General features: G+C 41.9%; 2 protein-coding genes across 3 annotated transcripts; one reads left to right on the forward strand and one right to left on the reverse strand.

Annotated features, from left to right (window-relative positions):
- Positions 1–82: 82 nt before the first annotated feature.
- On the reverse strand, positions 83–8,728 carry WDR77 (WD repeat domain 77). 2 transcript variants are annotated; one of them, XM_059134898.1, is made up of 11 exons: positions 8,437–8,728; positions 7,999–8,184; positions 6,852–6,993; positions 6,515–6,564; positions 4,123–4,193; positions 3,936–3,990; positions 3,385–3,456; positions 2,722–2,830; positions 1,881–1,949; positions 1,149–1,224; positions 83–1,093 (listed from the first exon to the last, which is right to left on the reverse strand). In XM_059134898.1, the coding sequence occupies exons 1-11, from the start codon at positions 8,549–8,551 to the stop codon at positions 971–973; spliced, it is 1,068 nt and encodes a 355-aa protein (XP_058990881.1). In that variant the 5' UTR covers positions 8,552–8,728; the 3' UTR covers positions 83–970. The 2 variants fall into 2 exon arrangements, with proteins under 2 accessions (XP_058990881.1, XP_058990880.1); XM_059134897.1 differs by having other exon boundaries at positions 83–1,224; positions 8,437–8,723.
- A 67-nt stretch (positions 8,729–8,795) lies between these two features.
- ATP5PB (ATP synthase peripheral stalk-membrane subunit b) lies at positions 8,796–22,888 on the forward strand. The gene is made up of 7 exons (XM_059134899.1): positions 8,796–8,952; positions 9,232–9,268; positions 13,197–13,342; positions 15,268–15,431; positions 15,832–15,957; positions 21,347–21,526; positions 22,568–22,888. The coding sequence occupies exons 1-7, from the start codon at positions 8,913–8,915 to the stop codon at positions 22,643–22,645; spliced, it is 771 nt and encodes a 256-aa protein (XP_058990882.1). The 5' UTR covers positions 8,796–8,912; the 3' UTR covers positions 22,646–22,888.
- Positions 22,889–24,683: the final 1,795 nt, after the last annotated feature.

Raw genomic sequence — 24,683 nt, forward strand, 5'->3', positions numbered from 1 at the left:
CAAATACTGGGCTCTGACTGATACCTGGATGACTCCCGTAAGTGAGGTATGTCTAACTACACATAATACACGCACCAAAAGATAGGCCAACAAAGCCTCAGCTTTTTATTTCACCAACTAGTATTTCTGATTCTCTGATGCTGTATTTTAAAATCTTCAGAGTCCCTAGAGACAGCATTCAGACTTCCTATATCCAGAGAAAAGGGTCTAGAAGCCAGGAGAGGTCAGGCCCCAAGCTGTTTTCCAGTGAGAAACAGGGTAGAGGGTAGACCTTTCTCTGCACAAGTCTATGTCAGTTTTTAATTTAACTGAAATGCCTTTATGCTCTCCACCATCCCCCAACCTTTTTCCACGGGATCTATGACAGGAAAACACTCATCTTTCACATATATAATTCCATGGGGTGGTGGGGGCGGGAACGTTATACAGGCACCAGCCAAAATTTTATTCAGCCAGAAAATGGACTTTTGACTCAGTTTAATGGCAAAGAGATGTGCAAAACCACATGAGTCTCCTGGCTTTTCCTTAAGGTGAGCTGGATGGGATTTTTGTGAATGGAAGCATTGCCATTAAGAAAGGCAGATTAAGTTCTATAAAAAATAAAGTTGCTCCTATCTCCATGAGTAGTATATAAGCTGCTTCCAAGAATCCAGGGATGTTCACATCCCACACCTCATCCAGTCATGGCCAATTCTTCATGCACAGCTACATAGGAAGCATAAAACCCTTTTGGACCTTTTTTTTTTTTTTTTTTTGGTGGGGGGAGGGCTTGGGAAAGTTGTAAGATGGGTTTTTTTTTAAATTTCCTCCCACCACCAAAAACTATGTATCTACACACACACTCAGACACACATACATATCCAATTTTAAGAAAGTTTTTCTTCCCTATGACTGCAAGATCCCAGCATCCAGCTTCCCTCAGGGTGAGAGACAAAGCCTATTAATTGCCCAGATCTGCTGTACCAATATACTATGTAAGGCTCCTGTGTGGTATTACAGAAAGAAAGGGCAGGGGCAGATGGAGTGGATACTCAGGGGGATTTGCTTTTTGTCTTAAATCCACTCTACTCGGCAACACTCTTAGGTCCAAGGGCTGGGAGAGGCTCTGTAGGCAGGATGTGGTGGAGGACCTGATGGTCCCAGCCCACTGTGGTAAGGAGGGAGTGATTGAGCGGGGACCAAGTAGCATCTCTCACAAAGTCTCTGTGGGCTCGGCTTCTAAACCTAGAAGAGAAAAAAGGAAAGTCTGGGCATGATGAGAGACAAGAGGAAAAAGCAGAGTTGGAGAAGAGAGAATCCAACACAACCAGGGCACCTTTCTGGATGTGTGACACAAACTTCACCATATGTGTGGCCTTGTCCTTAGGACAGCAATGTAGTTATCCACAGAGAACTTCATCAATCATTCAATCCGGTGCCCTCATTCCATAAAGAAATGGTGGCTAAAGCAAGGGGAGAAATACGGGCCAGGATTAGAGAGCAAATCATGGCTCTCTTGGTGAGAAGGAAGTATTAATTCCAGTACTGGGTTTGCTGCCTTTCACCCCACAGCACGTTGCATATACGTAGGTGTTCTTTATGTGAAAAGGGTAGTCCCTTTCCGCACCTGATCTTAGCCAAAAGGCTGAGAAGCGATGGGTAGTTCCTTTCTGGAGATGGCTAGATCACCAGACTTGGAAATCCCACCTACCACCACACCCCTCCTTACCAGGGACAGAGCTGGCTGTGAGTCAGCCCCAGGAACAGGGAGATAGTGTCTCCCCACTCCCACCACCGGGTCCCCTTGAGGGAGACCATGCACTTTGATGAAGACAGAAAGGACCAGCCACCCATAGCTCTTCTCCCCAATTCTTGACCACAGGATCCCACTTCACACTTACACCTCAGAAAGGCCTGAGTCCAACACGGCGAGTGAGCAGTCTTCACTGACAGAGGCCAGGAAGGGGGTGCTAGGAGAGCAAGGGGAGGGTTATGACTGGCAAAGCTAGCGTCCCAAGATGAATCCTGCCTGGTCTAGCCCCCACCTCCCACCCAAAAGTGACCTGGAAGAGGTGGCCCGATCCCCACCCTGGGTTAAGGTCTGGCTACCTCTCGAGTCCACATTATAAGTTCCAGGGAAAGAGGAGGGAAATGTAATAAGCCAGGGTGGATAATCATCCTAGTGGCCAACTACCCCATCTGGTCCTCTCTGCAGCTTTAGCAAGAACCCAGAAACTTTCCCAACCACACAGTCTCAGAAGCACACAATATTAATCATTCTGGGTGTTGAGCAGGAAGAGTATCTTATTTTAGCCCTGTGCAGGCAGAAACCAAACTACCCGGGGTGCCGGGGTGGCTCAGTGGGTTGGGCCGCTGCCTTCGGCTCAGGTCATGATCTGAGTCCTGGGATCGAGTCCCGCATCGGGCTCTCTGCTCAGCAGAGAGCCTGCTTCCCTCTCTCTCTCTGCCTGCCTCTCCATCTACTTGTGATTTCTCTCTGTCAAATAAATAAATAAAATCTTTAAAAAAACAAAAAACAAAAACAAAACAAAACAAAACAAAAAAGAAACCAAACTACCCAAAAAAGGACTATGGTCTTCAGAGATCATCCTCTCCTGAACCTCAGCTAGAGCACCATCTGCTTTAAGGAATGACCTAATCAGCTGATGCTCTGCAAACATAAACATGACCCAGCACTGTCCCATTCATACCCATCAGGCCGCTGGGGACAAAGGACAGTACCTGTGTGGGGAGAATACCAGCCCAGTGACACACTGAGAGTGCACAGCTGAGCTGAGGGCACACCTTGCACTCTTGGAGTCTACAAGGGAGACGGTCCCACTCTCATCACCTAGAAAAAAGAGGAAGCCCATCACAGTGGATAAGAACATGGGCCCTGGAGTCAGCCATACCTGGATCTGAATGCTAGCTCCTCAACCTTACAGGAGCTAACCACTCTGAGCATCAGTTTCTTCTTTTGTCAAATAGGGTAATTAGTCACTGGTGATTGTGAAAATTAATGAACAAGGTAGTTATCATTTTAACCACTAACTATGTCATCACATGTACAGCCTGGCAGCTATGAGAGCATGGGAGTTATTCCTACTCTCCAACAGAATGCCCTATTTGGCAATCCACTTGTTTTGTGGTCCACTGACTTCTGGCTATGCCCAGAATACAGGAGCTGGAGGACACAATCAGGAATCAAATCTAAAAAGTCATCATGTTTTCCCAAGCCAAACTAAACCCACTCTTGGATCATCCCACCCTTCCCACTGGTATAATTCACATAATGCCCAAGCATGTTGCTGAGACTGAGCAGCTAGGGCCTCATGCATTACGGGGTCAGCGTGCTCTCATCCTCCCCCTTCCCAGAGTCAAATGCTATGGGACAGGCTGCCTTACCAAAGACAAAGACTTCACTCTGCTGAGGATGCCAAGCCAGAGAGGTAGGAAGGTAGCCAGAGGCAGTACAGCCTGCAATGAGACAAGAGGGATCTGAAACGAGAGACTCAGAGCCCAGCTCTGTGAAGGAGCTTCTCCTACAAAGTCACTCCAAATCCCAGAAACACCATTATTCACCTTCCCAAACTCTGCTAAGGCAGTTGTGTCCCTGCCTTTGACGCTCACACCTCATTTATCCTTTGGACCCCAGCCCTTTCTGGACATGAGTCACAGGCAGGTTTCAGGCCTAAAGCATGATGGCATCAATTCCGGCCCCTTTACCCACCCATCCCAGAAACGTAAAGTCAATTGGTCACCCACAAACCAACCCTTCCTCTTGGTACCCACTGCACAAAATGCAATCAACAGAGCCTCAGTGGGGAAAGAAGTGATTATGTCCCGTATGTCACACTGACTGAGCATCTGGTGACTTTGCCTCTGTCTCTGGGCAAGGAAGCCTCTTCCAGGTGGGTTCCTAGGACCACCCTCCCACCACTGGCTCTCAGACTCACCCATCTGTGATGCTGGCTTAGGACAGCGGGTATCCCAGAGTAAAATTCTGTTGTCCTAGAAGGAAGAACAGAAAAAGAGCTTCATAACCCCCAAAGCAGCTGCTGGCCAAGTCTCCACACTAGACTTGTGGCCAGAGGGTTCAAGTGTGGTCAGGAAGTAGGGAGGGAAGGAAAGGTTGTATCTCACCTCACTGCATGAAAGGAACATGGAATCCTTGTGGGGGGAGGCTGCGACACAGGTGACCTGCCCGGAGTGAGCTGTGAAGGAGAGAGGTAGGGAGGTATGACAGAGCAGAAGCTGGAGGCATTACTACTGCACAGCCCAGATACTACCCAGGGAGGTGTGAGAAAAGGGCCTTATCTCATGATGCAATTTAAATAAATTTTTGTGAGAGATTCTGGATTAGACAGAACCTAAAAGAAGATGTTGATGGAGTTCTAAAACCTACAAAGGCTTGGGGAAGAAAATGAATTAGTAAAGAAAAGGAAAGAAAAATTAGAGGCTACGCAAGAAGAGTGAAGGAATTTACATCCCAGAATAGCAATTCCAATACAATAGTAACCACACCCCTCCAGATAACATACAGACACTTTCAAAGAAGGTCTGCACACTGAAACATTTGCTGAAATTGACTGAGAAGCTGCCAGGGTCTGCCAGTGCCCCTTTCCTGCCTCCAATTTCACATCCCCCTTCTCCCAGTTGAAGGGACGCACACCTCTCACCCACCCCACATCGCACCCTGGTACAATGCCCAGGTGTCAAAAACCTAAGGTATTAAACCAAAGAGGCTTTTATCTAAGAGTCAAAGAGCAAAGAAAAGCATCTGGGTAAAATTCACTGCAGGGGCTGGCCTTGCTTCATCCTACCACAAACGCTAGAGTGATTCTGGGACTTATCTCTGTTTCTAACAATGAAAACTTTGAAAACCATGACAGATGGTTGTCATAAGGACACATCTGACAGGCTGAACTGAACTTAAAAATGAAGTGAGACTTTTTCTAATAGAAAGTTAGGTCTAACTCAGCCAGCTAGCCTAACAATGCAGGCAATGCAGGTTGGTTTTTAGCCAGTTAGGTTACTTGGTAGACATTTTGCAGAGATTGAAGGGGCTTAATCTGCTAATCCAGTGCACAATGATGATATGGCCAGAAAGTACCTCCCTTGCAACTACTTAAACTTAAATTAGATGCCAAATTAAAAAATAGGTGAGAGGGTAGTTTTCTGAAAAATTTTTAGGAGGCCTACATGGTAAAAAACTTTGAAGATCACTGTTATTTGTTATTACAGGCTGTGGAAACCACATACAATTTAGCCAGACTACTTGAGATAGCCTGAATATGGCTCTGCCCGACAGGAGATGTAATCAAACTACCTCTCACAGTTCTTTCCTAGCCCTAGCATCCACGGAAAGCCACACAATGAAAAGGAATTGATTGCTCACTTGAAAGCAAAGCTCAGAGATAAGCACCATGGGGGGGGGGGGTACAAAAGATAGAATAAGTGGTTCCTCTGCCCTCAAGGGATGTGCAATTCAGTGGAGGAAGTAAGACAAGAACTACAAAGAATTAATGAAAAAGGATGAACGGAGGAAGTGCTGAAAGAGTTAGGGCAGAGCAGGAAAAAATCCCTCATAGGCCTAAGAAACAAAAGGCATGTGTATTAGATGCTAGGTTGGCAATTTAACATTGTTTGACCATTTATAAGTCTCGGACCCTGAAGGAGTTTGTGATTTTTGCTGTGGCACACATATGAACCATACACTTTGTGGTTAGAATTGGCAGGGAATGGCGCTTAGACATTGAGGGAACCAGGTGTTCATCCAACATCTACATCTCTTGGCCACACACACATTAATGCTCCAGGTATTATCTTCATGAAGAGTGGATCCCCGAATAAAGTCAGCAGCTACCACTATTAATGAAATTGAGTAAAAGAAAAATTAAAAAGTAACATTAATAAAAAGTAATAGCTCTCACCAGAAAAATAGAAATTTTATGCAGGTGAATATTCAGAAGTTCAAGATTCACAAGTCTCAGGGTTTATTCTTGGAGAATGTCAAGGACCTCCTGTGATCCGGTTCAATTAGAGCAGTATGTTTGAAGGGGGAGTGACAGAAGGGCTTAAATGCCCTGAGAAGAAAATGGAATATTAACCCACAAGCCACAAGAACCACAAAAGATGAGGGACTGCAGATGGAGAGAGGAGGTAAGTGCCACCATCTGTGCGAAGTAAAACCTGAAAGCAAAAGAGAGCATCAGAAATGGAAAGGGAAATCACTGACCAAGTGGAAAATGACTCCGAAGAACTCGGGGACCCACTGATCATGAGGAAGCAGCAAGGGCAGAAAAGGACTGAGAGCCGGAGTCTCATGTAGCCAAGAAGATGGTGAAGCCATTACCAGAAATAAGGAAATTGAAAAGGCAATGGATAGATATTGGTGCCTGACTCTAGTTTTGGAAGAAAACTATCAGGCAGAAGCGCAAGTAACTGTTTTCCCTGATATCTGAAGTTCAAAGAGCCCAAGGGGAGAATAAAAACAAAACAGCTAAGACCAGGACTAAAAAGAATGTGCACTTACCCCGGTATGAATTCAGTACCATCTGCTGGGCAAGGTCCCAAACCTTGATGCTAAGAAGCAAAAGGAAAGAGATTCTTAATTTTGACCTGGAGTATCCACATAAAAACACGTGTTCAAGAACTTCCTTTAACTGACATGACCTATGTCATTGACTACTGGGCTTCTGCTAAGCCCTATTCACAATGGATTGTTGTATCTCTAGAAATGTTGTAGATATGTCATAATTAATAACCGTGTTCTTACAGCACACCCAAAACATTACTCAATGAGGCTAACAGGAGAATAAAGACACCCAAAAGAGGTCTAAGATGCAGAAGCAATGAGCATAAGCACCCACCAGAAGTCTTTGCTACCGCTGACAGCTTGTGTGCCAGAGCTCAGGACACTGACTGTAGACACAATGTCATCATGCTCATACTTGCAGAACTTGCTGACAATGAGTGTCTCGTTCTCATCCAGCTCCCACAATTCAACAGCACCTGTTGGGAGTGTGGAGAAGGTTGAGGAAAATGAGTGTGGATTCCAATAATACAGTAAGTCACTTCCAGGTTTCAAGTGAGTCCACTGTCACTAAACTAACAAAGTAAACTATTACTATAAAAGCAAAGTCCATTATTACTAGAGGATTTAGCTTATTTCCAAGCCATCTGGCTTTACGCTGGTATTACTGTTTCTTAATAACAGTCCAGACAATTAAGCAGGGAAAGCTTCTAGGAAGACAGGGAAAGATGGAATGGCTGGCAAAATCCATTATCTGGCTTCTTTGAGAAAACACTGGAAAATAAGTCCCAATAGACAAGGACAAAGTCTCAACAATCTATGTAGCATACAGTCTGGAGTGGTTAAATCTTTCCAATTGCTTGGACATTAGCATTTGTTGAACAATTTGAATAAATGCCCTGTAGCTTCTTTAGAAATGTTGTGAATAACTGAATGTCTTGCACAGTGACAGGTTAAGTACAGAGAGCCCTCCAAAAGTTGTCTTAAGTAGGTAGTGCTCAAGCTCAACTGTCAGAGAGGTTCAGTCTTTAAAGTCCCACTTATCCTTCCATGCAAAGCCTGCCGATATCCAAACACTGTTTTTTTTTTTAAACTCCAAAGACTCCATTGCTGAACCTGACTTTCAGAACAAACAAAGCAGAAGGAAGACATTTAAAAAGAAGAAAATGGGAGGAAATGGAAAGAGACAGCACAGACTGACCTAAGCATCATCTTTAAGATCAAGATCATCCTTGGTCTGGGTTGAGGGGGGTGATACTGGGAAGATTATAGGGAAGAAAAATGGTTCCAATTCACTTCCTAATTTTGTTAGAAATTCTCATGAGGCAAATTGGAATCTCGGAAACGTTATTTTGCCGCTACACAAGAGCTCTCCTTCGGGCCAACACCCGAAGCACTGAGTATGGGAAATTAAAGATTGAACCCGGTTTGATCTGTACCCCATCGTCCATTCCACCTGTGGGGTTGAGTAGAAAGTGACTCACCTGAATCGGAAGCCACTAGGATACCTCTGTCCCCAACCCAAGTGAGGTCAGCCACTCCGGCCTCCGTCTGGACTCCAGCGGAGCAGAAGCCTTCGTTGGGGGCGGCACAAGGGTCCTTGAATAGCCAGAGGGAGCCAGCCCAGCAGCGGCCACTCAAGCTGGAGGCCCCGAGCAGAAGCGCCCCATCTAAAGGAAGTACAAGCTGTCAGCGCGGGAGGAGTGAAAGAGCTCGTCTCCATGGTGACCGCACAGACCAGCACGCGGGCCGAGTCTGGATCTGTGCTCAGGAACCCGGGGCAAGGGTGGGGACTGAATGAAGAGACGCGAGGCAGGGGTCGGGAAGGCATGCGGGGCGGGGGCAGGCTGGAAAGGCCAGTCCCGGGAAAGGGCAACCCGAGCCAGGGTGAGGGAGCCCCCAGGCCCGGGATCTCCGCTCACCGGACCGATACCGCGCAGCCTCCAACTGCCGTTCCATACAAGCGGGCGCATTAGGGGGAAGGTTCCACTCGCGGACCGCCGGGGGCACTAAGGGGGGCGGGGTTTCCTTCCGCATCTCCACGGTTCCAGCTCCAACCTAGACCCAAACTGGACGACAGCCCAAGATACTTCACCCGCAGCCCCACGTGGTGCCCCTCTGGGCCTCCGCCCCTCTCCACAGGCTGCAGCCACTCTACATCTCGCGAGAATTGCTTCTACGGTTCCATTCCGCGGTCGGCAGCGGCCCTCTGGCAAAAAGTTCTCCGCCTTCCGCGCGTCTTATCGCGAGAAAAACAATACGAGGCAAAGTTAGTGGACAGAGGGCACAATGTTCTCTTCTCGCGAGATTTGTGAGCGACCATCTTGCTCCTGCCCCTGACAGAGTGTCTTGTTGGGGTCACTGGGACGCAGAGCGTACTGCGCGGACCCTTTTGACCATGCTGTCCCGGGTGGTTTTTTCTGCGGCTGCTGCAGCGGGTGAGATGTCTAGACCCTGGTCGGGGCCATCAGAGTGACTGCAAAGGAGTGTGTCTAGGGTAACTGGAGGAAGTGGGAGGAAAGGAGGTGTAGAAAGGCGCGGCAAGACTTGGGCCTGGGTGGGGAATTAATTACGCCGCTCGCAAGGGGCGCGCGTGGGGGTCTCGGAGTACTGGAGAGGGAGGTGCATGGCCTTAGTGGGCGGGCTCCGCGGGGACGAGGAAGGGACAGACCGGATTTCACCTTGACCCTGCTGACCTGCGCCTTTTTTCTGTGCAGCCCCCTGTCTGAGGAACGCAGCCCTTCTCGGTCCAGGGTAAGTAAGAGGGGTGTAATACCCCCCTTCGTCCTTGTTTTATCACTTCATTTCACGTCTGTGTAACACCGTCTTAGCTTTAGGCCTGAAATTACCCTTCTTTAGGTAATTTTGAAAGGCTTAAAGCTTCATTGAAACTGCCCGGAACGTTGTCTGGTCATCTTCTGGCAAAGACTAAGAGGGTATGTCATGTGTTCTAACTAAACTGGAAGCTGGTTTTGGTGTCTTCTAAGCCCCGCCCCTTTCTCTTGTGACCTTTGTCTGGACTTAGCCGCGGGAATCGGAATTTCGAGATTGCATACCCAGAAGCAAGTTTTAGTAAATAAAATATTGAAGCATGTTGTTTTTAGTGTCTCTCCCATATTCCGACTTTTACTGCCGGATCGTAAGAGTCAGAGAAATTCATTGATTCAGTCAATCTTACCATGCCACTTACTTAACAAAAGATAGAAAAATGAATAAGGCTAACCTGCCTGCCCTGGAGCTCAGTCTCCGAGAGGAGCAGCTATAGATAGTAGTGGTTTAGAGCAAAGACTGTAAAGCTAGAGTTACACCTGGTTCCTTCACGTACCAGCTGTTTCCTCCTCTGCAAAATGGAGATAATAGTACATTATAGTTAGAACCAAGAGACTTAATTCCTGCAAAACTCGAAAAGCAGCACTGGATATAGAGTATGTGCTCAGTGTTGACATCTGTTACTAATGTTTCATAAATCATAAATCATGTTAGTTTCCTTTGGACTTTGTCTTTTTGCTTCCAGACTTAGACCTAAATCTTGACAACATTTGACAACTATTTTTGCCTTGAAAAAAAAATGGCTTTTAATTCATTTGTAATTAGTTTTTGTGTGTGCAGTAAAGTGAGATTACAGTCGCTTCCAACTTAGCAGAGAAAAAAGATTCCATACATACAGGTAAACAATTTTAATAGAAGTCATAAACAAAATAATTACATAGGTAAGAGGAACATACTCGATTTCTCTTGTTTCACATTCCCTATCTAATATATCAGCAAGGCTCTTTCTCCAAATTATATATGGACTTGTAACCACTCTTCCAATACCAGTGCTACTGAAGTATGAACCACGGTCAACTTTCTCCTGGTCTGTTTCAGCAGCCTCTTAACTAGTTTCCTAGCATCTCTGTTCTTGTCCCATTATAGCCCATTCTCCTAGTAGCTGTAGGGATTACATGAGCTCCCAACACCAACAAAACCCTCCAGAGCTCCTTGTCTCAGTGAAATAAAATCCAAAGTTAACATAATCCAGAAGGCCCAACATGAATTGATCTCCTCCTACCTCTTAATTTATCTCCTTATATTCTCTTTTTGGCTTCACTCTCTAGCCATGCAGGCTTCCTTGCTGTTGCTGTGAAAAGCTTATTGTTGCTCAGAATCTTTGTACTTGCTCTCCTCTTTTTCCCCCAGGTCACTGACTTAGATGTCATCTGACCTCACATCAAAAAAGACTTTTACCATTCATTGCTTCTTAGCACCTACCTTACCCCATTTTTCTCCGTAGACTTTCAGCTGCCTGAAGTTGTGTATAGACATACACGCTAACACTATCCACAACCCCACTAGAATGTGAAGGCTGGGGCTTGTCTGCTCGTTGCTGTGCCCTCAGCACCTGCCATAAGGGTGAATGAATGTAAGACTGGGGAGACCTTTATTTAAAAGGATATATGCTTGAGATGCTTTGAAGGCTGGTTGGGCTTAGCAGCCATTTAGTGAAAGTCATTTCAGGCAGAAGGAGCAGCATGAGGCATGTGTTTGGGTTTTTTTATTTGTTTATTCTTGAGAGCTCTAAGTAGTTCATATGGCTAGAGGATAGGAGAATGAAGAAAGAGGAGGATTTAGAATCTGACAGTTGTCATGTATACTTTGTTAAGTTTCTTTCCTATAGGCAGGAGAGCCTGAAGAGCTTTAAAGTCAACTTTGCATTTTAAAACCATTGGCACTAGTGTAGAGGGGCTAGGTTTAAAGAGGGTATTTGTTGAGAAGCGGGAATACCAGGTTTTGGATTAAGTAGTTAAGGCAAGAGATGATCAGGGCTTGAACTATGACAGCCAGTTCGGGAGAGGATTTGAGTTGGCCTAAAGCAGGTTCTCTAGTTCTGTGATTTAAATCAGTGGTTCTTGGAGCACCTGGGTAGCTCAGTTGGTTGAGCATCCAATTCTTGATTTCAGCTCGTCTCAACTCAGGGTCTTGAGTTCAAGCCCCATGTTGGGCTCCACATTGAGCATGGAACCTACTTAAAAATAAAAAAGGGGTGCCTGGGTGGTTCAGTGGGTTAAGTGTCTGCCTTTGTCGCTAGTCATGATCCCGGGGTCCTAGGATCCAGCCCTTCATCAGGCTCCCTCCTCAGCAGGGAGCCTGCTCCTCCCTCTTCCTCTGCCTGCCACTCCTCCTGCTTGTGTTCTCTCTTTCTCTATCAAATAAATTAAAATCTTTATAAAAAGAATTGAGCATCTGCCTTTGGCTCAGGTCATGATCCTGGGGCACTGGGATCAAGCCCCACATTGGGCTCCCTGCTGGAGGGGAGGCCTGCTTTTTCCTCTCCTGCTCGCCCATCTTGTGTTCCCTCTCTCCCTGTCTTCTCTGTCAAATAAATAAAAATCTTTAAAAAATGAAAAGAAAAAAAAATTGTATAAATCAGTGGTTCTCATTCCAGAACAGTATTGCCCTCCAGGGGACATTTGGCAATGTCTGAAGACATTTTTGGTTGTCACCACTGGGGTGGGGTGGGGGGATGCTGACTGGCTTTTAGTGGCATAAAGGCCATGGAGATACTGCTGATCACTACAGTGTACACGACAGCTTTCCATTATAACAAAAATTGTCTATAGTGATGAGGTTGAGAAACCCTGATTTAAATGAAAGAATCTTGAGCATGATTCCTAAATTACAAAACTTGGTGGGCTAGCTAATATATTAGGAGGCAGAAATAATCTTCAGAAGCTAAAAGAAACCAAAATGAATGAAATAATATAAATTCTTACACTTTGAAGGGATAGAGGTAGAGTGGGGCTGTGTGGGACAAAAACATACTGAGAATTTGAAGGAGGCTGAGCTTGACAGCATATGTATAAAAGACTAGAGGGTTTTATTTCATCAGAATCTTAATGAACTGTCACTGCTGTAACTACTAAAAATGCAGTCTTGGGCTATTGGACTATGCAAATAGTTTACAAATCCACAGTAATAGTACAATAATTCAAGCTCAGTAATTAGCAAGTTCTCAACACATATTTGTAGAATGAATGAATGAATGAATTGGTGAAGCTGTAGTTAGAGTAATTTTGTTCTGTATACCTTATTGTAGGACACAAAATCAGACAGCTCCTTGTGGACAGTTAGGATTGTGAGAGAACAGATGTTTAACCCACATATTTAAACCCACATGTTTAACCCACAACGGGCGTTTTGTATGTTACATATAATAATAAAATTAGAACTAATGGATAGAGGTATCAAGTATATACACAGCATCTCAGAACATAAGTAGAGCTACCCAACACTGGAAAGTCCTGTTTCACACTGTGGTTAATTAGCACCCCATCACAGATTATACTCATAAAGGTCGGAGTTCTGACCATCAGGGTGCTCACAATACATTGGATACGTAATAGCTAATTGCTTACATAGAACTTTATTGTATGCTTAGCACCAATCAAAGCATTTTACCTAAAATCCTCCCAGCAACCCTATAAAATCATATTCTTTATTCCCATTTTACCTAGAGAAAGCTGCAATTACAGAAGCTTCATCTACTTGCTCAAGTGACTGGTGTAGGATTTGAACCCAGATAATCTGTCTGCAAAGTCTACATTCCTACATATTGTAATTCTAATAATAAACATATAAAGTGCTAGACAGATGACCTAGACCTGCAGAATAGCCTTTAATTTTGTCTAATTGCTACCCGTAGGGTATTGCAGGCAACAAGGATCTTCCACACAGGGCAGCCAAGTCTTGCCCCTGTACCACCTCTTCCTGAGCATGGAGGAAAAGTTCGTTTGGGCCTGATTCCTGAAGAATTCTTTCAGTTCCTTTATCCCAAAACTGGCGTAACAGGTAAGCATTTGCCCCGTGTTTGATAGTATGTTTAGGTGGTATAGCTTAGGTGTACGTAGGATTTTAGTGGTCTCTACCTCTTCCACTTACACAGAAAAATGAAGTCAGCAGTAAATTGTGGAAGTAATTCAGTGGAACAGTTGTGACTTGGTTGCCCTAACTTGTCTATGAAGTAAAGTGTTTGGGATCTTAACTTGATTTTATAACATTGTCTCCATTTGTTGGTACACACATCCACTGAATGCCTGCTCTGTGCCAGGTACTCTTCTGGGCATACAGTGGTGAGCTGTGGTGGCTGCCATCACAGAACACATGTTCTGTCATAGAATAGACCGTAAAGAAATGAATAACTGTATGATACATTGTCAGGTAGTGGAAAGAGCTGTGGGTTAAAATAAAGCTAGGTAAGGTAGTAGAGGTTATTATATTGTATATATAAGTGGAAAACAGAAATTGAGCCATATTTACCAGTTTTTTTCCTTTTAAGAAAGCATACACTATTCTGAGATCTTACATTTTTTATAATGCAATCTGCCTTCACTTACAGTATTTAATCCTCACAGCAGTCTGTAAGAGATTTTTATTACCAAGAGTAACTAGAAAATAAAGAATTTGCTGAGATTTAGTCTCTCTTTGGTGACTGGGTTGGACTTAAATCCAGGTTCTCCAATTCAATATTCTTTTATGGTATCCATTGCCTTTCTTGCCTTTCTTGCTACTGCTGTGACTAGGAAACACTGGAAACCAAGGTGATTGTTGTCTGTTTTTTTTTACCCCTCCAGGGAGTGGCCGAAAAGAACATTTCTGTAACTGAAATTGCAAGGAACATTAGGGTCCTCAGATCCCCAAAGAAGATTTAAAAGAAAAAAAGTTACCTATGATAGGCTTTTTTTTTTGCAAGTTCACAGTTAAAATTTTTAATTTATGTTCGTTCAAATTTAAAGTTTATGTAATGGAGGCAAATTTTAAAAAGAGCTGTTGAAATTTTTTATGGAAAACTGGATAAAATACGTTTGAAACTGTTAATGCTTTTTATTCCTGTAATATATCGTAACATCCTTTGGTACTTGTGTTGCTCAGAAACACTTGTAAAGTGCTGCCCTTTAGGGAGCAGTTTTGTCTGTTTCTCAAATCTTCTGAGGCATAATCATGGTGTCCTTTCAGAGCTCACAGCCTGGTTAAAGAAGATAGTTATATTTGAAGCATTGTAATTAGGCATTGTAGGAATTGAGAATCCTAATATTGAATTCATCCGTTTACATATATACTATTTTCTGTTAGGGTTTTTTTGTTTGTTTTCTTGCTTGCTTATTTCCAGTGTCAGGTAGGCAGGAATGGATAAATTTTATCCTGACCAGTGTTCCCATTATAGTATATTTAGTTGCACAAATTACTTAATCTGTCACGCCAGGCACTCTGCATACCTTATTTCTCAGTTTCTTCCATCCTGTGAAGAAAGTACTGTTTGCGTTTTACAGGAGGAAACTAAACCTCAGATACTTGCTTAGTTTCTTCTGTGTTGCAGAGCCAGATTTCCTGGAGTCCAGATCCTTGTTTTTTTTCCACCCTACCATGCTGCTCCTCAGTGCAGGGTTATTTATAAATCCAGCTACTCTGAATCATTACATAACACCTTCAGCAATCAAATGTAGGACTTTCTTTCTTTCTTTCTTTCTTTCTTTCTTTTTTTTTAAGATTTACTTGACAGAGATCACAAGTAGGCAGAGATAGAGGAAGGGAAACAGGCTCCCCGCTGAGCAGAAAGCCCAACGTGGGGCTTGATCCCAGGACCCTGGGATCATGACTTGAGCCGAAGGCAGAGGCTTTAACCCACTGAGCCACCCAGGCACCCCAAAATGTAGAACTTTCTGTCTCTCCTTTCAGATATAGTATATCCATCATAAAGTAACTTTTCCTTTTTTCAGGACCGTATGTGCTTGGAACTGGACTTATCCTGTATTTTCTGTCCAAAGAAATATATGTGATTACTGCAGAGACCTTCTCTGCCATATCAACAATAGGGTTGCTTATCTATGTAGCTAAAAAATACGGTGCCTCTATTGGAGAATTTGCTGATAAACTCAATGAGGTAAGCACTGCAAACCTGATTTCTCATTTTAGATGGTATTAAAAGCATCAGTACCATCAAGTGATGTTTCTGATGTTAATGTTAGGGGACAAGCATATAGAAATGAATCTGATTACAATGATTAAAATTATAGAGTGTTAATGTTGGTTACTAATTTGAGACTTTTTTAAATCTATAAAACTTTGTCCAGTTTTTTCATAGTTATGTTCATTCAACAAGATATTGCATAGCTATTATGAGCAATTATTTTTTAAGGATTTGTGCATTTCTGCCTGTATGTGTATACGCTTCTTCATGAGTGTTTTCACAAATGAGGAATATAACTTTGAGAAAGCATAGAATGAAGCTGTTTTTATTGCCCCTAATGCTTTTGCTGATCTTTTTTGTAAAATAATTGCAGCAAAAAATTGCCCAGCTAGAAGAGGCGAAACAGGCTTCCATCAAACAGATCCAGGATGCGATTGATATGGAGAAGTCACAGCAGGCACTGGTTGACAAGCGCCATTACCTTTTTGATGTCCAGAGGGTAGGTTTCAGAACCTTCTAAGGAAAATAAAGTTACTCATTTTTGTGCATTTAAGACAAAAGTTAGAATTTTATGAGGAATGGTTGAATATCTTGAGCATAGTTTATTTAGAAATGAGATTCAGGTGGGGCTTGGCAATTACAGCTATTTAGGTGTTTAATATCTACCAAGTAGATAAATAGTTACTCTAAAATTAGAATAAAAGCTATAAAAGAACATATTTTGGATCCACACAAAAGGAAAGTAGCCATTAAATTATAGCTGACTAAAAAATGATACTATCTAGGGCCATAGGTGAAATACTCCGGTATGCTTGCTATGAGGAAGTCTGAGACCTTACATTCCAGTTCACAAAGCAAATTCAGATAGCTGTGAAACTTTTTACAAACATGGTCAGGGCATCATTAGATTCTAAAATGCTTCATTTCTGAAACATTTTTAGGAATATGATCAAGTATTTTTGTTTGACATCACATTGTTACTTACTTTGAGCCCCTGGTTTATCCTGATATTTACAGTGAGATGCCCTTATATTGAAATTTTATGTTACAGAAGTGCATATGAAATGAAAAGTGAGATGCTAAAATAAAGAGTATCTGAAATAGTAAAGATCTAGGCTAGTATTACTTAGTGTGGTCTTGATATCACATGTATCAGTCCTCTTTGGTGCAGGTTTATGGACCCAGGCCAAGACTTGTGTGCTCAGAAACACTGTTAGATATTTTTAAAACTGATCCCTAAAGATTCTTAAGCACATAAATGTTTGAAAACCTCAGGAAACTTTAGAACCTCTCCATATATATTTAGGTTTCAACCAGAGAATGCTTCCTATCTCATACATGATATATACACAAAAAATCTGACTTTTCAGGATGTATCTCTTTAATAAGAATCATATGGTAGTCTTTACCTTTTTACTTACTTATGAAATATTTAATGACTCGATTGAGCTTTTCCTGTATAGAGACTCTGGTCAAAGGCAGGTGTTTGGGAATAAAAGAAAAGTCTGCTTTCATGGAGTCTGCCTTCTAGCCAGGGGCTGAGAGGATAGAAAATAATTGAGCAGATAGGAATGTCAGTGATAATGAGTGCTGTGTAGAACAACAAACTAGGAAAGGAAGAGAGATCTTAGAAGAAGGGAGTCACTTATAATGGGCAGTCTAGAAAGGCCACTAATTTGTTACTTGAACAGATTTCTGAAGAAGTATTGGTGAAAGCTCTGTGGACTGGTGGGGAAACAGTATTGTAGCAGAGTGAGGAAAAATTTTAAGGGCCCTACACCTGGAAATTTATTTGGTATAGTCAAGGAGTAGTAAGGAGACCAGTGTAGTTGAAGCAGAATGGATGAGGAGGAGAAAGGAAATTAGAGAGTGATCAGGGAGGGGCTAGAGTGGGTCGAGTCTTATAGCCTTCTCTGTGGACTGTGATCTACTGTGAGTAAGAAAGACATTGAAGCTTTAAGCAGAGGAGTAACACGATCTCACTTGCCTTGATGCAAATAGCCTTTGGTCTTGTAGCATTGGCTTGAAATGCCTACAAGTTAGTGAAGTAGAGTTGTTAGGTGTAGACCATTGGATATAGGAGTTTGGAATTTATGAGGAGAAGTCCAGAATTCCAGGCTGGAGATTTGGGAGTCATAAGCTGACAGGTTGTACTTAAAGTTTTAAGACATGATGGGGAAGAACCAGTGAAAACAAGGACAGTTCCAATGAGTAGTCATCCTAGTTATGGTCAGGAAATAAAGGACTTACAAATTTGCCATGGATTTAGCAACATGGAAGTTCTTGGTAATCTTGGTAAGGGCTGTTTTAGGAAGTAATGGGAGTTGGTTGAAGAAAACATGGAAGGGAAGAGATTGGAGTCAGTATATACAACTGTCAAAATTGTCAAAGTTTTACTGTAATGGTAGGAAAAGGAATTAGTTGCTAGGAGGGGAGGATATAGGAATCAAGAGCTTTTTTTAAAGGATAGAAAGTATTGTTACATGTTAGTGTTTGATAAAAGGAGAGAGAACAATTGATGCAGAAAAAAGGGAGAGAAATTTGCTGGAGTAATGCCCTTCAGTAGGCCAGAGGACTTGGAGTAAAGGTGCGGGTGACGGGGCTGGCATGGACAGCTCAGCTGCAGTTACAGAAGGAAGGCAAAGTACACAAGTATGGGTTCAGACTGGTTTACATGGTGTGAGAAGTTTGTAGAAGCTCTTTTACTGCTCCCCTTTTCTTGGTGAACTAGGATGAAGGTCATGTGCTGAGAGTGAAAGTAGTCGAGATACCAGAGATGTAGGAGAAAAAAGACCGGGAGGATGAATGGACTAAAGAAATGTACTTAGAGGTATTAAGGGCCTCCTTGAGATTAAAACAGGCAAACCTGTAAAGATTCTCATTACAGACTAGAAGATAACAACATCCCTGTCACTGTTGTTAAATCGATTATTTTCCTGGAGATAGTAGCTGGATTCAAGAGTATCGACATAATTATTAAAATAATAACCAAATTCAGTCAGGTGTCTAGGTACACCGTTAATATCTGATAAGCAAAATCTGTACCCTTCCATATACAAATAGCAGTCAGTTAGGCAGTACACTGGAAGAAGATAGACTGTATAGGAAAAGATGCCTTGAGTAAACTTCACTAGAAATGTGCAGAGTTTTTCCTTCAAAAAACATAACGATGCTTGTGAGGTATAAGGTTCTAAGAGCCTTGTTCTTAGATTGGAAGGCTCAGTGTTACAAAGACATCAGTTCTCCTTACTTTAATCTTTACACTTAACACATTCCTAGAAGGAAAATAACTAATAGCCTGGAGGGAGGGGATGTTGGGACTTGGACACATTGATTATTAGTTAAAAAAAGAAAGAAAGACTATCCAGGAATATTTTGAAAAAGAGAAGTAATAAACAGTCTTGCCAAATATGAAAATCCGTTATAAGATTATAAGGAGTTGTAAATAGTGTGGTGCAGTGCATGAATGGAAAGTCAGTGTGGCACAGTAGAGGAGAAGATCTAGAGATCCATTTAAATGCTAAGAACGCTAATGCAGTGTAGATGTCTCAGTTCCGTTGTAGAGGGGAGAGAATTGGCACCTGTGTAGACACAGCTTTGGTTTCCTACCTTTCACTTTCTACTAAAATAAATTCCAAATGAATTAAAGATCTTTGTAAGAAATGAAGTCATAAGGTAGAAAAAGAGAACATAAACACACAAAAAAAATACCTTTGGAGTTGACAAAGCCTTTTTTTTTTTAGATTTTATTTATTTATTTGACAGAGATCACAAGTAGAGAGGCAGGCAGAGAAAGAGGGGAGGAAGCAGGCTCCCTGCCAAGCAGAGAGCCCGATGCGGGACTCGATCCCAGGACCCTGAGATCATGACCTGAGCTGAAGGCAGAGGCTTAACCCACTGAGCCACCCAGGCGCCCCTGACAAAGCCTTTCTAATAAAGATTAAAAAATCCACAAACTTAATGGTGACAGATGTTAACTAGGCTTACTGTGGTGGTCGTCTCACAGTATATTTGAAGTACTGAATCTATGTTAAACACCTGAAATTATACCTCAGTTCATAAAACCTTTAAATTACACCTCAATTTTTATGAAGTCCATGGATCAAGATGTGTGTACACACACACAACCAATAGAGTATTGCTGGGCCCTCAGAAGGAATGAAACCTTGCCATTTACAACAATATGGATGGAGCTAGAGAGTATTATGCTAAGTGAAATAAATCAGAAAAAGAAAAATACCGTATGATTTCACTCATGGAATTTAAGAAACAAAATAAATGAGCATGGGGGAAAAAAGAGAGGCAAACCAAGAAACAGACTCTTAACTGTAGATAACAAACTGATGGTCACAGAGGGGTGGTGGGTAGGGGTTGGATGAAATGGTTTGATGGGAATGAAGGAATGCACCTGCTACAATGAGCGTTGGGTGTTGTATGGAAGTGTTGAATCACTGTATTCTACACTGAAACTAATATTACACTGTATGTTAACAAACTGGAATTTAAATAAAACTTGAGAGAGAAAAAAAATAAAAATTTTAAAAACCCGGAAACTATAAGAGGAAAAGTTGTTAAATGGATCTCATGAACGTTTTACATGTAAAAATAATCATACACTAAGTTAAACGACAAACTGGGAAGAATAAGTTTTTTCCATCTCACACAAAAGGGTATTACCTTAGGAGAGACCAACATCCCAGTAGAAAACTAGGCATAGGACATAGACCATTCATAAATAAATAAGTGTAAGTGGTTTCTGAATATGTAAATGTTCTTAGATAATGACATTAAAATTCCTATTTTTTCCGCTTATGAGGATAGAGAGTAAAAGGTTTAATTATCATTGGTTAGGGTTTGAAGTAATAAGCATTTGTGTTACTGGTAGGAGAATGAAGTGTAGTTCAGCTTTATGTAGAATGTGACAGTATTAATCACAATTTAAGAGCATGGGTTTTATAGCCTGGCTCCTTGTATTCAGATTTTGGCTTCACAATGTATTACCTCTGTGACTTTTGATGAGTTCCTTAGCTTCTGCTTCAGTTTCTTTGCTGTAAAATGGATATAATAATAGCAACTATCCAGTAGTATGATTATAAGACTTAGCTGAATTGACACAGTTTTTAGAATATAGTAGGTACTATATTGAGTACATGTTATTATTACAGCAAGTATTTTTTTTGTTAACTTTGTTTTTTTACTTATTTTAAAGATTTTATTTATTAGAGAAAGAAAGAGCGTGCACGAGCGGGATGGGGAGGGGAGAGGGAGGAGCAGACTCCCCACTGAGCAGGGAGCCCAGCAGGGGCCTGGATCCCAGCATGACCTGTGCTGAAGGCAGAGGCTTTACCAACTTAGCCACTCAGCCACTCCATTTATAGCAAGTATTTACACATAGGTGCAAAGACATACAGAACAGTTGCAGCATTATTTCTGGTAGAAAAAATTGGAAGCAGTTTAATGTATTAATAGAGTTTAGCTAAATGAACTCTGGATTATGGGACACCAGTGTGAATTCAGGGTAGCTTAAAATTGTGGTGGGTCTAGATGTCACAATTAGTAAAAGTGATGTGTGTGCATGGGTATGTGTGCATGCCTGCCTATACCTGTATTTTGTTTACTGAATATATTTGGGAGAGAATACAAGAAATACAGGAAGATGGTGCCCTGTGGGTGGATGAGAGGAAACTCACTTTATGTACTTTTAAGTATATTTTTGCCATATGCTATTAGAATTTATTTACCACATTCATCTCTTACCTGTTCATGTTAAATAAAATATTATCATAAAATACAAGAAAGTGGTGAGGTATTCTAATCGCAGAATCCACAGAGTGGAAGTGATCCTTCAGTGATGCCAAGTATTTCATCGGTTCTGAATTTTGCTTCAGAATAACATTGCTATGGCACTGGAACTTACTTACCGGGAGCGGCTGCACAAGGTATACAGGGAGGTGAAGAATCGCCTGGACTATCACATCTCTGTGCAGAACATGATGCGTCGAAAGGAACAAGAGCACATGATAAACTGGGTGGAGAAGCATGTGGTGCAGAGCATCTCTGCACAGCAGGTATTTGGCGTTCAGAAGCTTCTGGAGTTGTACTGGTTTCTCTTAATGGGCCTTTGCTGTTGCTCTCTTAGGATAGGAGTAGCTGTCAAGGAGTCTTTAGCCTAGAGATGCTGGGGTTGCCCTGGTTCATTGTGGGTAGTGGTAACGTGGAAGACACTGCACAGCTACGTTGGTGGCTTTCCTCTTCCTCACAATGTGGTCTCCACAGGGTCCCTCACAGTCTGAGACAGTGGCAGATAATTGAGAACACTGATGGTGGCACACTTGTACTCAGGTTCCATCACGTGGGAAACGTTAACCTACATAGTTCATTTCTCTGTACAGCAGACTGGATAAAACTTTCTGAGTCCCTTCCATTCCCTAATACCATGATCTCTACTCGGTTTCCTCTTCCCAGCTGCTTACATTGTTGTTCTTGAACAGAAGAGAAATGTTTTTTTTATTACTTGCCTTAATTTGTTTTCCTTTTTAAAGGTTATATTCCTTTTTTAATTAGGACTTGATTTCTTCTTTCCCAAATATATGGAATATATAGGCATTTCTGATAATTTTCTATATAGCCATCAGGGACTAGAAGAACAGGGTCTACCAACATTTAGTGATTTTTTTTTTTTAAGTAAATTGTCTTACCTAAAAATAACATAATTAAGAAATGGGGAAAACCCTAAAGAAAAAAGATAAAATTTTTATTCTTAACATTTCTGTGTTAATGTTTGTTAGGTTGCTGTTTCTCATGCAGCTTTTAGCTATACAAGCTAACAAGTGGCACGTGGTTATAGGAGTGCCTGGCTTCAAATTCTACTTAGATTTCACTCATAAAAACTGTGAGCCAGGAGATTTTAACTAATTCCCTGGATTTGCTTAGAGTAAATTGCATCCCCCCTTGATACGTAAAAAATGTGTAGTGGTCTGTCATGTCATCTTGAGAGTCTGTAGGAACCTCAAGATCTTGTAACAGGAACTGTCATTTAGAATTACAGTATTTATATGTACTTCTGTTATTTGGAGAGGTCTAACTAGAGTTCTCTTTCCTTATCATAGGAAAAGGAGACAATCGCCAAGTGCATTGCAGATCTAAAGCTGCTTGCAAAGAAGGCTCAAGCACAGCCAGTTCTGTAAATGCATCTGTCCCAGTGGAGACAGCTAGAAGCAATTGACTGAAGAAATTAGTCCATGTGACACAATCTTTCTGTATTGCTATCTACTGAAGTTACACTTCACCTTCCCTAAAAATGAAATGTTTGTTGCTTATAGTGAGAGAATTAAAACAGTCTGTTGGTGAACGAGATGTTTTTCATCCTTCCATGATCACTTTTGAATGAGAAGTTGCTATTAATAAAACTTGTTGGTGGCTAACGATTACCAAGCTATACTTTAAATCTGTAGTTAATTCTACCATCTTGCACTGTATAAGTGATAGTTGAAACTAGGTTTTTCAGGTTGTATAATATTCTGAAATATTTTAACATCATATGGCTAAAAATTGAACGCATCATTGAACTGATGTTTTAGTGGTAAGCTGTTTCTGGCTACTGACAAGTTACAGGAAATTTAAAGCTTTTTATTATTAAAATAACTAAAGGAAGTGTGTATCCAGTCACATTGGTTTTATTATTTTAGTATGTCTGTAGGATATATTATGGACCCAATGTGTTATAAAATTAACCTAAAGAGTCCAGCAGATATGTCAAAAAATTCTGCCCTTCCATAGGCTTGTTTTGTTTTTTGTTTTATTTTTATTTTTTAAATATTTTATTTATTTATTTATTTGACACAGAGAGATCACAAGGAGGCAGAGAGGCAGGCAGAGGGGGAGAAAGGAGGAAGTAGGCTCCTGCCGAGCAGAGAGCCTGATGTGGGACTCCATCCCAGGACCCTGAGATCATGACCTGAGCCAAAGGCAGAGGCTGAACCCACTGAGCCACCTACGTTCCCCCATAGGCTTGTTTGTATTTAATTCTCCCATACTTATTTAAGGATGTACTTATAAACAAAGGGCAACTTACATAATAGGAAATATTTGAAAATGTGTACCATTTGGGTAACTGCTATTTTCTCTCACTTCCTAGGATTTTAATTCATGTAACAGCCGATGTAGGGTCAGTATTTATTGGTAGCTAATATATTCATCTGCTACAGAAATCAGATTGACATCTTTATTGTTATTAAAGAGATTTTGCTATGGTTGGCAGAGGTGCTCCAAATTCTTTGTTTAACAAAGGATTTATAAATACCTAATTTGTGCTAAGCACCATTCTTCACTGGTCATACAGAGATAAAATTGCCTCTCAGAAAGTTAAAAATCTAGAAAAGGCAGTAAGAGTATGTGAACAATAGAGACTTTAGCACCGGTGCTTTGAGAATATAATGGCACTTCAGGTGGTTTCACTAGCCTCGTTTTCCTTTTATAGAACTATCAGTAAGCGTTCAGTCGGAGAAGCAGAACTACTAGGACAGAGGTTTGTACGGAATTTGACTTGGCACTGTTGTGGGAACTGCTTAAGCATGGCTCTCTGAGGCTGTTAACCTTTGTTTCTGATGTAGGAGCTCGAAGTCCAAGAGTAGGCAGGGAAGAGGGGAAGATGGCTGTAAAGAGGGAGACACAGGAACAAGTAGAAATCGCAACCACAGACCGAAACCCTTGTCATTTTTATTACCTCGGACTTTGATGGTATGACTTCCAGAAAAGCCTGGGTCCTTTTTCACACATATTACGGTGGCCAAAGGTTAGAAAAGCTGAAGAGTGCTCCAGGGAAAGACGGGGAAGTTGTCGGCCAGTTAAGAACTGGGAGCCACAGATCACCAACAACACATATGAGCTCCTAAATAGTTGCTGCTTCACATCTGCTCTGTAAACTTGCTCAGGGACCGATTGCTCACTCTAACAGAAATATTCAGGGAAGAGAATTCTGGAAAGTAATTTCGTGTAACCCACTCAACACATTACAAACCACCACAATAACTAGCCTATTAATAAATGTTAGCCTGGATGAGTAATACTGAAAGCAAAAATCTAATCCCAAGAAGTCCGTGAACATCCAGTGAAGTGGAGAGAGCAGAAAGGTGACAGGTAAGAAAGGGAAGGCTGAGCTGGTGTTTGAAAGAGAAAGCCAAAAGAGTTAGGGGTTGGGTCCAGAAAGAAGGAGCAGTACTCATG

Source organism: Mustela lutreola, chromosome 10 (genome assembly GCF_030435805.1).
Source record: "Mustela lutreola isolate mMusLut2 chromosome 10, mMusLut2.pri, whole genome shotgun sequence".
Lineage (NCBI taxonomy): Eukaryota > Metazoa > Chordata > Mammalia > Carnivora > Mustelidae > Mustela > Mustela lutreola.

What these genes read in the sequence shown, in the direction of transcription:
- WDR77 (XM_059134898.1), bottom strand. Translation starts at nt 8,551, where the DNA reads ATGCGGAAGGAAACCCCGCCCCCCTTAGTGCCCCCGGCGGTCCGCGAG. An exon ending in AGCGGTAGCAAAGACTTCTG is followed by an intron (nt 6,565 to 6,851) that starts GTGGGTGCTTAT and finishes TTTGCTTCTTAG; the next exon opens with CATCAAGGTTTGGGACCTTG. An exon ending in ATCACTCCCTCCTTACCACA is followed by an intron (nt 1,094 to 1,148) that starts GTGGGCTGGGAC and finishes AGCCTCTCCCAG; the next exon opens with CCCTTGGACCTAAGAGTGTT.
- ATP5PB (XM_059134899.1), top strand. Translation starts at nt 8,913, where the DNA reads ATGCTGTCCCGGGTGGTTTTTTCTGCGGCTGCTGCAGCGG. An exon ending in TTCTGCGGCTGCTGCAGCGG is followed by an intron (nt 8,953 to 9,231) that starts GTGAGATGTCTA and finishes TTTTCTGTGCAG; the next exon opens with CCCCCTGTCTGAGGAACGCA. An exon ending in AGAGCATCTCTGCACAGCAG is followed by an intron (nt 21,527 to 22,567) that starts GTATTTGGCGTT and finishes TCCTTATCATAG; the next exon opens with GAAAAGGAGACAATCGCCAA.